We start from the raw sequence: 12,731 nt of genomic DNA on the forward strand, positions 1-12,731 counted from the left end.
GTTGGGTTTTTACGGTGAATTATTGACTGAAAATGGAGAATGATTTTCGCTCAGACTATTCTTAGCCAGGCGCTGGCTGCAGCCAGACCACTCCTTCGAGACCCTTTCTCCCTTGGCATGGATTCAGCTATCTTCATAATCCCAGGAGCAAGTAGAGGAATGTTTACTCTTCTCACAAGGCCCTTCCCTCCCTTAGTGCACATCAAAGCATCCCGTTCTGGGGGCCTCTCCCAGGCTTAAATTTCGCTCATTTTGCACGGTGTGTTTTCTGGGATCCTCCACTGTTGACCCCATTTCTGGTCTCACCTTTGCTCATCTCAGAGAGTTCTCCTGTTCCGAAACATGGTGACCAAGGAGAAGGAGAAACTGGGGCTTGTGGAAACCAGCTCGGCCTCCCCTCACGTCACCCACATCACCATCCGCCGGTCCCGGATGTTGGAGGTGAGGAGCTTGTCTCTGAGTGTGCTCAACCGCGGGGTTTCTGTTTCTAGTGGATGACCCCTGAATGGCTCTGATCACTGCTTGACCTGATGACTCTGAAGCTGGGGCTCTGGGAGCAGGAGACGCCCATTCGTCCTGCCAGATAGCCTGAGGACTGCTTAATTAGACATGCCCTCAGTGCTGGAGACTCCCCGCACAGCACAGCGGTTCCCTCCCTTTCCCCCAGGAAGTGAGAGCAGCCTCACCTCTACAGCGAGGACAGACAGGCTCAGGTCTGTGCTGACTCCATTGTCCCAGCAGGTGCTCTGTCCCAACACCCAGCCATGAGTGTGGAAGCTGGAGTGCTGGGTGTTAAGTTACTGAGCTGTCCTGGGAAATCCTCCGTCCATCACAGGGCTGCAAGTTCTTTGTGGACATAAACCTAGGAAGCGCACGTGAAGTGGCCCACCTTCGTCAGACCCAGCATCCAGGGTTCCCACCGCACAGCAACTTGATGTGACTTAAAAATAGGTGCCTGTCCTCAGAAGACTGTCCTCCCCATGTCAGAAAGTTGTCCTCATATGTTTTGTTGAAACAAGATCCTGGAACACGATCACCATGAATGCACGCACCTGCAGTGTCTGCGTCTTGCCTGCCAGCCACTCCCCCGGGTTGTGCAGTACACACTGCTTCACGTATGGTGACTGAGCTCCATGTCCCCGCTCCCAGGAGCAGCTTGGCCTGGTTGGTTTGCCCACACTTGCCCTTTCGACTTCCATCCAACTTCACTCCGGCCACAGTTCCTCATCAGCACGTTCTGCAGGACAGTAGGACAGTCATGGGATCCCAGGTCAGCACGGGGCCGTGTTGCCAGCCATGAGCACCAGGCATCCGCGGCCGCCCTTCCTCCCCGCTTGTTTGCATTCCTGCCTCGGGCGTTTGCGCCTTGTTTGTCCCTCCTAGAGAACTTAAGTTTTCTGATCACTGGTGATGGACGCTGACGTCTGCTGGGGAGAGACAGCATGTGGTAAACAGACGATTTTGACATTCTCAAAAGTAGGGATAAGAAATGTAAGTCCCCCCAGGGGCCCTGCCAGTCACAGGGACGAGTAATGCTGGCCGTCAGTGTCTCGGTGTGGGGATATTTTGTTTGCCTGTTAAACAGATAGAAATTTTATCCCCTTCCCTTGCTCTTTCCTGTTTTTCTTGGAGCCCAGCCCTTGGACCGACCCCACGAGTGACTGGATGAATGACAGCTGACAGCCAGCCTCAGTGTTGGGGCCCAGGAAAGGGCAGGCAGGTAGAGAAGACATGCCTCTACAAGAGGCCACCTGCATATTGCCTTGTGGAGATTCGGGCTCCATAATGCTCTGACTTTTTAAGAGAAGACTCAAAATTTAGAGTTTTGAAGCCCACAGATCCTTGTGTTGTGAACTAGGCAGTTTTTATGAACTACCTGGAAGGTCGGCAGTCTTCCAGGTACCTTTCTGCCCACCAAACTCAACCTGCGGGCCCCAGAGTATCCAACCTCTGCTTCAACTCAAGGAAGAGAAAGCCCGATTGTGTTGTAGGAACTTGATTCTCCAGCACTTTCCTCCTTGGGCCTGGATGTACCTCTCCTGTCAGACTCCTCCATTCCGCCACCTGTCATACCCACTCTGACGTGGCCAGCATGACAGGGAGTCTGGGTGGTGGAAGCTGGTGTCTTCTGGGAGTGACAGAATCCCTACCGCACACCTCCGATGTCCCTGGGAGAGTCACCCGCTTACCCCAGGCCTGCTTTTTTCAGCACATTCCCCAGGAATGTGCATCAAAGAAGGGATGTCTGTCGGGATTTTAGGCAAAGTCCATTTTCCTCTTTTAAGCTCCTTTGGGATAGATCATGTCATTAAGTTGAACCCTTGTGTTCATATTGAACTAGGAAGGGGAGAGGGTCATTGACTCAGTTATCCCAGTTCTCAAGACTCAGTGGTTCAGGTCATTAGAACTCGGGAGCCCAGTGACCTTTGCTTGGTTTGGACACAAGAGGGCATCAGCAAGCTGATACTCAGCCGCTGATCTCCTGGGCTTTTATTCTGTCCCCTTTTTCACGGTTTGTACTGAAGCTGAGGCTTATGTAGGAGGTTTCCAGTTAATGGTCTGAAGTCCTGCAGGAAGCCCTCCCTTCACAGGGGTGAATAGGGGCCAGATGTCAGCGTTTCAGAACTAGAAGGAACCGTGGACGCACCCTCATCCAGCTCACCCCATGAGAGGCAAGACCGAGGCCAGAGGAGTTCAGTGACAGTGCTGGGCATGGAAGCCGGTGCTCCTGTCTCCTGTCCGCCTTCTGCTCATCTGCTCTTTGAGATGCGGAAGAGAAGAAGATTGCCCTGTTCCCCACCTCACCTCCCCACTCAGGGCGCAGATGGACTCCTCAAGAAAGGGCAGTGCAGTGCAACAGGAGGTGTGTCAGAGGAGGCAGGCAGCAAACTCCTCTCTCCAGTATTTCAGAGGGAGGCTAATGTGGAGCTGATCCATCAAAATTGAGATTTGAGTCCAGCAGACATTCCTGGCGCACCATCCATGAGCTTGACCACTTGCTAAGAGCTTTCACATCGACCATCTTGTTCCATATGCGTGACACTAACACACCTCCTAACTCGCTCTAAGTTAGTCAGGCATCATTTGGAGCAGAGTGGAGAACCTGCATTTCTTGCAGGGCCTGTTAGGATTCTTTCCCCATCCCCTACTCAGCGCCAAGATCATTATCTTACATTTAGGCCAAGTGACTTAAAAGCCCCAGCTGCTGCATGGTGACTTCCTGTTTTTCTCCTTTTCATCCAACTTAATGGTTTTCACATTTCACAGGCATAAAAAGTCCTTTTCAGGACCGTGCACTCAAAATCTAGTTCATGTTCTTCCAGGGGACTTCAGAGTAATTTTTCTTCCTTGCTCACTCACTTTGGAGCCTACCTCCTGAGTAAGATGGGGGGCTCCTCGTGACCCGGTCCTTCGGGTCAGTAGGTGAGTACAAGGGAAACGTAGTCAGCAGGAAGAGCTCCTCAGAGCAAGTCTGGCTATACCAGCCTCGTGTGCTCGGGGACAAGGAAGCAGGTGGGCCGGCGAGCAGGCACCGTGGAGAGGGCCTGTCTGGCGTCAGCAGAGCATCCGAGAGCATAGCACTCGTGACTGAGGGTGAGGAATGTGTTGGGGGGGCGGTGCACAAGAGGACAGACATGGCAACTGATTTGTAACCTGTTCTGGGACAGTATCTGAAGACACAGGTTTGTCCCTGGTTAAGCTGTGGGGCTTCTCATGCCAGGCCAAAGGACTACCCCTGGGCCCTGTCCTGTCCCAAGCACTGTTTTTTATAGTCCCCGCTCTGAAATGAAAGGCTCAGCAGCTTGCTCGTCAGTGCCCACATGCCAGGAATCCATTATATGACAGGATCAGGCAGCAGGAAGACCTCAGCAGATCAGAACCAAGAGAGAAGCTGAGCGTGGTGATTCATCGAGCAGGAGGACACCGACGTCACATCCTAGGTTCTGAACAGGGAGACATGCCCGATGGCTTTGTCTCAGGGGCGTAGACTGCAAGCCAGAGGTGCTGAGGCCTCTCCTCCCACTGCCCCTGCCCTCCTCCTCCAGGCCCAGCATCACCCCTGCACCCACCTCCCCACTTCCCACCAGCCCTCGGCTTTGCTTCCGACAGAAAGATCTTCCTAAGACAGAAAGCCGGCCATGTCACTCTGCCTAAACCCTTCTGTGGCTCCCCAGCACCCTCAGGTTCTAACCTAAACTTCTCAGCAGGACTCACAGCCTCTCATGATCTGGGCAGAGGTACCAGGAGTTGAGCTGTGAAGGACTTCTTTTATTCATCTCCCACCATTCATCTTGTTTTCGTCTCTCCCATCCTGATGACCGAGAGCTTGTCATCATGCATCTGGTCTAGTTTGTCCATCCCACTGCTCAGCACCCTCCCAAGGGCAGTCTCCCCTTGCCCAAGAGTGGTAAAGCCACATCCCCCAAAATGAATTCCTCTTCTACCAGGCTCTCATCTAGAAGCAAGTGAAAACCTCTGGCTCTGCTCACGCCCCTGTGCTTTCTGACACGTTTAGTAATGACACCAGGAAGGCTGCACCGGGGGAGTTTTGAGGAGCGAGCCCTGAATTATGCAGGGGTCCTTGGGTTCCTAATGGACTATAATTCTGCCCTTGCAGGACGGCTACGAGCAGCTCCGGCAGCTCTCACAGCATGCCATGAAGGGCGTCATCCGTGTCAAGTTTGTCAACGACCTCGGGGTGGACGAGGCCGGGATTGATCAAGACGGTGTCTTCAAGGAGTTCTTGGAAGAGATCATCAAGAGAGTGTTCGACCCAGCGCTCAATCTGTTCAAGGTATTAAAGGGCGTGAGTGTGCAGCAGAGAGCAGCCAGATTCGAGGTGACAGATGAAAAGTGGAGGCGTTTCACTTCCCTGCCCCTCCCCGTCCTTCTGCCTTGCAGACGACCAGTGGGGACGAGAGACTCTACCCCTCACCCACGTCCTACATCCACGAGAATTACCTGCAGCTCTTTGAGTTTGTGGGCAAGATGCTGGGGAAGGCGGTGTACGAGGTAAACATCTTAAGGACCATTGCGCTGAAATGGAAAATAAAATGTTGTAAGTACGGAAGGCTTCATATACCTGGAGGTGACCTGGCACATAGTGGCAATTACCGGTCATGAGGATCAAGTCAAGAACAGGGACAGGGACCAACACCAACTGTGTTCTTAGCAGTGAGGTGGTGGATGAGAGAGCTGGTTATTGGGTCGCTGTGGGTAGTAAATGAACTGATACAGGTGAACACCTCGCCTGGTGGCTGGCAGGTCAGGGCTGCCAGCGTCACTGTTACTAGGAGGAAGGGGGTCTGTGCCTCCAGGTGGTGCTGGGTCCCCAGCCCTACGGGTCCTGCTCCCCAGGAAGGAAGTAAAGCCACCACTCCAGCCCATCACCGCCTGTCCTCGTGGCCTTGGCAGTGGACTCCAGAGGGGCAGGGGACCGTTCCCTCCTCACCCCAGGGGCCGCCCCTGAGCAGCACTCACATCCCACCCCTTACAGGGGCCAGGGAGGCCAGGAAACCCTACAGAGGCACAGCCCACTGCAGGCCCTGCTGAGAAAGGAGGCCGTGTGGGCCAAAAGTGCTTTGAGTCTTGAGTAATCCGTCATTCCCCCTGTGTAAACAGCCCCATCCACGGCCTCAGTCCCCGCTATGATGATGTCATGGGCCCCGTCTGAGTCCAAGTCCCCTCCAGTCCTCCTCCTGCCTGGACTGGTTAGGTGGCCTAGGCCCCTTCTCTGTGCTTCTTTTTCCACATCTGCAAAATGGAAACAGTTCTCAGTTGATCCCCTTTTTTTACAAAACAAGCAAGCAAAATCCTGAGGCCCCACCTGGTCGTTTGCCGTGGATTTTTTTCTTTGAACGTGTAGCTGTGACCAGACCCAGAAGCACCTGGGTCAGCTGAAGGCACGACTTCCTGGCTTTGTAAACGTCCTCCCCCGCTTCCTGGGCCAAGTCTCTGCCTCCTCCGTCTCCAGCAGCAAGGACAGCCCGGGCCTGTGTTCACTCACTTCCCCTTCGTGATCCTCGGGACAGGGCGTCGTGGAGTCGGCCTGCCTCTCCGTCTCCGTTTCGCCAGTCTGCACGCTCCCAGTGTTCTGAGAGGGTGTCCTGGCCGTGTCCTTGCCTCCCAGCCATTCCCCACAGGAAGTACAGATCCACATGTCCCTGCTGGGAGTCCTCCCAGGCTCAGGAGAGAATCCAGGCTCTGGGAGGCTCATGGGCACATCCCAGTTGGGCCCTGCTGCCTCCCTGGCCTCCCTGCTCACCCCCTCCCTCACACACCCTCCTGTGGCCAGACCTGCATCCCAGCCCTGGTGCACACCGTGGGCCTTGTACTCGAGGCCTCCTGCCCTGCTACCCTTCCTCCTGGAAACGTCCCCTCACCCTGCTTGGTTAACCCTTGAAGCTGAGGCTCTGCTGGCCCACATTTACAGATGAGCAAGCTGGTGCCCTGTGGCCTGGCAGCTGCGGAGCTGGGGTTTGATGCCTGAGCTGTGCGGCTGCAGAGCTGAGGCCCTCAATCACTGTGCCGTGAGGTCCCCAGGAGGCACTCCGCGGTGTTGTAAGTGCCAGGGGGCATCGTCTTCCAGAGCGAGCATCTCGGCAGTGTTTAGATGCGTCACTGGGGCCCTCGGAGCCCCCTCTGCAGCCCGAGCTGCCCTGATGAGATCGTGCAACGGGGTCCCGGGCAGCAGGTGGCAGCTCCCGCCTCCTCTCTGGCAGGGAATCGTGGTCGACGTGCCCTTCGCGTCCTTCTTCCTGAGCCAGCTGCTCGGGCACCACCACAGCGTCTTCTACAGCTCTGTGGATGAGCTGCCGTCTCTGGACTCGGAGTTCTACAAAAACCTCACATCCATCAAGGTCAGTGTGGAAGGCGGGATGGCCTGGCTGAGTGCCCTTAGGGACTCAGTGAAGGGACGCCCAAGGCAGGCTCCAGCTCTGCCCAGCTGTTGTGGGAGGGGCAGGATCGCCTGCCATGGGGAAGTGGCCTGCTCCATAGTCGCAGTGGGCCCTCGTGTCCTGAGCGCTTCCTCCCGAGACTAATGCTCATGGCCTCCTTCCTACAAGGGATGAGGGGTCCCTTCCTCTGCTTCAAGTCTCAGGCAGCCACAGTGGTGGCCCTCCAAGTGGACATCGTCGGAGGGGAGTGTTAAAACCGTCAGGGGTGTAGGACTCACTGACCCCTACCTACATTGTCCCTTTCTTTGTTGCTTTAGCGGTACGACGGAGACATCGCTGACTTGGGCCTGACGCTGTCATACGATGAGGATGTCATGGGTCAGGTACATGGGCCTCTCTGGCCAGGCTTTCTGCCCCCTTCCTCCGTTGGCTCCCTGAGACCTGCCCTCAGTTCAGTTCAGTCGCTCAGTCATGTCTGACTCTGCGACCCCATGGACTGCAGCACACTAGGCTTCCCTGACTATCACCAACTCCCAGAGTTTACTCAAACTCATGTCCATCGAGTCAGTGATGCCATTCAACCATCTCATCCTCTGTCATCCCCTTCTCCTCCTTCCTTCAATCTTTCCCAGCATCAGGGTCTTTTCCAATGAGTCATTTCTTCGCATGAATCAGTTCTTCACATCAGGTGGCCAAAGTGTTGAAGTTTCAGCTTCAGCATCAGTCTTTCCAGTGAACACTCAGGACTAATTTCCTTTAGGATTGACTGGTTGGATCTCCTTTCTGTCCAAGGGACTCTCAAGAGCCTTCTCCAACACCACAGTTCAAAAGCATCAATTCTTTGGCGCTCAGCTTTCTTTATAGTCCAACTCTCACATCCATACATGATTACTGGAAAAACCATAGCTTTGACTAGACGGACTTTTGTCGGCAAAATAACGTCTTTGCTTTTTAATATGCTGTCTAGGTTGGTCATAGCTTTTCTTCCAAGGACAAGCGTCTTTTAATTTCATCGCTGCAGTCACCATCTGCAGTGATTTTGGAGCCCAAGAAAAGAAAGTCTCTCACTGTTTCCGTTGTTTCTCCATCTATTTGCCATGAAGTGATGGGATCAGATGCCATGATCTTTGTTTTCTGAATGTTGAGCTTTAAGCCAACTTTTTCACTCTCTTCTTTCACTTTCATCAAGAGACTCTTTAGTTCTTTGCTTTCTGCCATAAGGGTGGTGTCATCTCCATATCTGAGGTTATTGATATTTCTCCTGGCAATCTTGATTCCAGCTTGTGCTTCATCCAGCCCAGCATTTTGCATGATACACTCTGCATATAAGTTAAATAAGCAGGGTGACAATATACAGCCTTCACATACTCCTTTCCCAATTTGGAACCAGTCGGTTGTTCCATGTCCGGTTCTAACTTTTGCTTCTTGACCTGCATACAGATTTCTCAGGAGTCAGGTCAGGTGGTCTGGTATTCCCATCTCTTGAAGAATTTTCCACAGTTTGTTGTAATCTACATAGTCAGAGGCTTTGACGTAGTCAATAAAGCAGAAGTAGATGTTTTTGTGGAACTCTTGCTTTTTCAATGATCCAACGGATATTGGCAATCTGATCTCTGGTTCCTCTGCCTTTTCTAAATCCAGCTTGAATGTCTGGAAGTTCTTGGTTCACATACTATTGAAGCCTGGATTGGAGAATTTTGAGCATTACTTTGCTAGTGTGTGAGATGAGTGTAATTGTGCAGTAGTTTGAACATTTTTTGGCATTGCCTTTCTTTGGGATTAGAATGAAAACTGACCTTTTCCAGTCCTGTGGCCACTGCTAAGTTTTCCAAATTTGCTGGCATATTGATTACAGCACTTTCACAGCATCATCTTTTAGGATTTGAAATAGGTCAACTGGAATTCCATCACCTCCACTAGCTTTGTTCGTAGTGATGCTTTCTAAGGTCCACTTGACTTCGCATTCCAGGATGTCTGGCTCTAGATGAGTGATCACACCATTGTGGTTATCTGGGTCATGAAGATCTTTTTTGTATAGTTCTGTATATTCTTGCCACCTCTTCTTAATATTTTCTGCTTCTGTTAGGTCCATACCATTTCTGTCTTTATTGTGCCCATCTTTGCATTAAATGTTCCCTTGGTATCTCTGATTTTCTTGAAGAAATTTCTATAGTCGTTCCCATTCTATTATTTTTCTCTATTTCTTTGCATTGATCACTGGGAAAGTCTTTCTTATCTCTCCTTGTTATTCTTTGGAACTCTGCATTCAAATGGGTATATCTTTCCTTTTCTCCTTTGCCTTTAGTTTGTCTTCTTTTCTCAGCTATTTGTAAGGTCTCCTCAGACAGCCATTTTGCTTTTTTGCATTTCTTTTTCTTGGGGATGGTCTTGACAATGTCATGAACCTCCGTCCATAGTTCATCAGGCACTCTGTCTATCAGATCTAGTCCCTTAAATCTGTTTCTCGCTTCCACTGTACAATCGTAAGGGATTTGATCTAGGTCACACCTGAATGGTCTAGTGGTTTGCCCTCCTTCCTTCAGTTTCAGTCTGAATTTGGCAATAAGGAGCTCATGATCTGAGCCACAGTCTGCTCCCAGTCTGAGATCTGCCCTGCTCTGATGGTTTCCCCGGGAGACCCACAGACTGGGGCTCTGTCCGTCTGTGCATCCTTCTCCTCTGCCTGCCCAGCCCCTCGCCCGCACTGCCAGGCGAGAGGGCGCTCGCCTCCCCTTGCCATGACCCGGCCTGGACCTGCTGGCCCCCCACAGAGACCCTGCTCTTCTACTTCCAGTCCACTTTGGGGTTATTCTAGAGGGAACAGTGACTCCCGCTTTTTGTTACGATGGTGAGGATTAGCTGTTCCAAACGGAGAATCTGGACTGGGACGGGGCCGAAGCCACCCAACAGGAGGGCCCTCTAACAAAATCCTGTCCTCGCTCCTGCTCGGCATGGAGAGCAGAGCAGGGAAAAAAAGACCCTTTAAGTCATGGTGGCAGAGGGGCTCCCCCTAGGCTCGCTCTGTCTTGCTTTCCCCCACAGGGCTCCTGGCCCCTCCAGTTGGATCCCAGGACCCCTGCACGAGCCCCAGTGTGCACATGGTCCGAGGACTGCCCTGGAGCTCGTAGGACGAGGCCAGCTTCCCAGGGCTTTAGCAGGGTCACTGCGTCTCCCTGAGCACACTTTCCTTACCTCAGCAAGTGCCACTTGTCAAGTGAGTCCTTGCTGGGACCAGTGTCAAGTCTTCATCATATTTCTTATAGCGCCACTGTATTCCAGGGCACGGTCAGCATGCCACTGTTTATTTACCCGTCTTCTTGTGCTCTTTACTAACACATTCCCCTCCACAACACCCTGGAGCCTTAATACACATGTGTGAACAAGGATGAGAGAGAAGGAACCTTTCCTATTGATCAGCCAGGGCCTGCTTGTTGATTTTTAAGCCCTGACTTTCTGTGGAAATGATTGTTCCCACACACAACTCATCTTCCTCCTATGATTATTATGGATGTCAGCGTCATGCCTTTCATCTTCGGGAAGCTTTATTTCCTCATTAGAAATCTCTTGAATAATTGCTCCCCTTTCTTTCCTCCAGCTTGTTTGCCATGAACTGGTTCCTGGAGGGAAGACCATTCCTGTTACAAATGAAAATAAGTGAGTATGGCAATTAGATTTTTAAGGTCACCACTTGAAAAGACTTCATTCTGGCTCTCCAGGCTTACTTTGATAATTTATTAAGATAGATTGAAGTAGAAGGAGGCCATAAATATCATAATGGAATTTACTGGTTACAGTTCATAGGCCGAAGTCGTATTAAATTCGATTTGCAGAATAAGAATTGACAATTTATTTTTTGGCAGTAGCACTTCTAAGGTCAGAGGCACCCAGGCAGCGGTGTTCCTAGGAATTTAATGACAGCTGTAGATGCAGACAGATGGGTTCTGAGCCGTTCGGGTTTGCAGTCCTGAACCCAGAGGGCACAGAGGCAGAAAGACTCCTTGAAGGAGCAGATCATTTTGGAACAAGAGTGTGTGGCCGTGGTATAAAATGCTGTTCTCGAAAAGACAACAGTGATGAACTCAGATGCAGCAGACAGGTCCTCAGTCATGGGGAGACCCTGAGGCCAGGCAGCCTTGTCCCAGAAAGCAGGCTTTTATGAGTCTGTCATCAGTGGTCCCTCCAAGCAAAGCCCTTCCAGGCATGTCTGCACCCTGTTCTTGCCTAATTGATCGTAGGACCTGGCACAGGGAGTCGGTATCGGCCCTTCTGTCAGTCTCCCCCTGTCTGCAGGTTCAGCTGAGCATCTGAACTGCTCATCTGAGCTTCGCTGTCTTCGGTGACGGGTGAGAGGTTAGCCCTGCCCGGTGAGTCGCTGGGATCAGATGCACATCACGGCCGCTGTCCCGAGCATCGCGTCCCTCTCGGGTCGGATCGGTCAGTCTCAGCGCTCGGGTAGCTTTTATTTAGACTGTCAGTACAGCGGACTGAATTATCATCATGATTGATTGATTCTCATCAGGCAGTTTTGGTTCTTGGCCTCAGGACCTTCGTATGAAGACAGCTGAGAAAGGTCAGGGACCACAGGGTGGGAGGAAGCTGCCTGGGCGTGTCAGAGAGCAGGGTGGGTCCTGAGCCTGCCTACCACGTGCCTGCAACCATCCCTCCAGAGGGCTTCACGCAAGAGCACATGCAAAGTATCTTCCAGGATGTCTGGTGCCAAAGAGGGCCTTAATAAATGAGAGCAGTGACCCCACCCTCATCATATATATCCCCCCTCAGAAGGGCCCTATTTTGCCAGGTGTGGCACAGGGGTGATGGAGCTGTATGTCCAGCAGCCAGTGGAAGTGGATTGATGCAGTCAGAGTGAGGTTCCTGTCCTGCCTGGAAACCTACGTGGAAAGTCATTTCACAAACTCTTCCCTGTTCTTAGCATAAAACCTCAGCAGGTTTTATGAGGTCAAAGGCATTCCGTTCTGCAGGCTCTTTAAAAGGCCTGGCATTGCCAGGACCCACTCCTACGGGGTGAGGCCTAATCTTGCACTTCCTGGGTGTTGGCCAGGAAAGTCTCTCAGGCTCCCTCCCTCTCTTTTGGTAAAAGGGAAAACTGTCAATCACAAGCTTCAACAAGCCCATGAAAGGAGTAGCAGTGATAGAAAAAGTCATATTTAAGTGTATCATGTGCAGGCTTGCCACTGGAAGCTTTTTTTCTTAATGTTTATTTATTTGAATTGCTGTGCAGGCTTTTCTCTCGTCATATCGCGTGGGGACTACTCTCTGTTTGCAGTGTGCGAACTTCTCGTTGCGGTGGCTTCTCTTGTCGCAGAGTACAGGCTCTAGGCGCGCCGGCTTCAGTAGTGGCGACACACGGGCTCAGTAGTTGTGGCACACGGGCTTAGTTGCCCCAAGGCAATGTGGAATCCTCCCAGATGAGGGATCGAACCCACGTCTCCTACATTGGCCAGTGGATTCTTTACCACTGAGCCACCAGGGAAGCCCCTGGAAGCTTAAAACAGGGACATTTCCAAGGTCAGTAACTCAGATCTGAGCATCATGGAGTAAACTGATTTAGTTGAACCGTACGGATTTGGAATGTTGAGAGTTGCACCAGGGCTGGGCCCACGTTCTTCTGTCTCTGAGTAAATGGTTTGCTAAGAAATGGGCCGTGCTGGCAAGCCTGTAGGAGCGGCTGTCCCCTGGCCTGAGGCGTCGCGTTGTGTTGTGAGCTGCACCTGAGCTAAAAGCAGACCCGGAAGGCTAGCCGCTTGGAACCCTTGTTGGTGCTCCAACTTCCTCCCTGAGCCTAATCATCAGCCAGCCACATGTGGTTAAAAC

General features: G+C 52.1%; 1 protein-coding gene across 16 annotated transcripts in view; it reads left to right on the plus strand.

Annotated features, from left to right (window-relative positions):
* UBE3B (ubiquitin protein ligase E3B) overlaps window positions 1-12,731 on the plus strand; it is a 46,970-nt gene that overhangs the window by 28,182 nt on the left and 6,057 nt on the right. For all 16 annotated transcript variants that reach the window (XR_014069922.1, XR_014069923.1, XR_014069920.1 and 13 more), the window contains 6 exons: window positions 322-441; window positions 4,619-4,795; window positions 4,903-5,013; window positions 6,723-6,860; window positions 7,217-7,282; window positions 10,495-10,553. Coding sequence is in view for 11 of the 16 variants with exons in the window: in XM_081546042.1 (XP_081402168.1) it covers window positions 322-441; window positions 4,619-4,795; window positions 4,903-5,013; window positions 6,723-6,860; window positions 7,217-7,282; window positions 10,495-10,553 (671 nt within the window). In the remaining 5 variants the exon portion in view is untranslated. The remainder of the gene's footprint in view (window positions 1-321; window positions 442-4,618; window positions 4,796-4,902; window positions 5,014-6,722; window positions 6,861-7,216; window positions 7,283-10,494; window positions 10,554-12,731) is intronic.

Source organism: Giraffa tippelskirchi, chromosome 11, assembly GCF_054371585.1.
Source record: "Giraffa tippelskirchi isolate mGirTip1 chromosome 11, T2T-mGirTip1v1.2.pri, whole genome shotgun sequence".
In the NCBI taxonomy this organism is placed as follows: domain Eukaryota; kingdom Metazoa; phylum Chordata; class Mammalia; order Artiodactyla; family Giraffidae; genus Giraffa; species Giraffa tippelskirchi.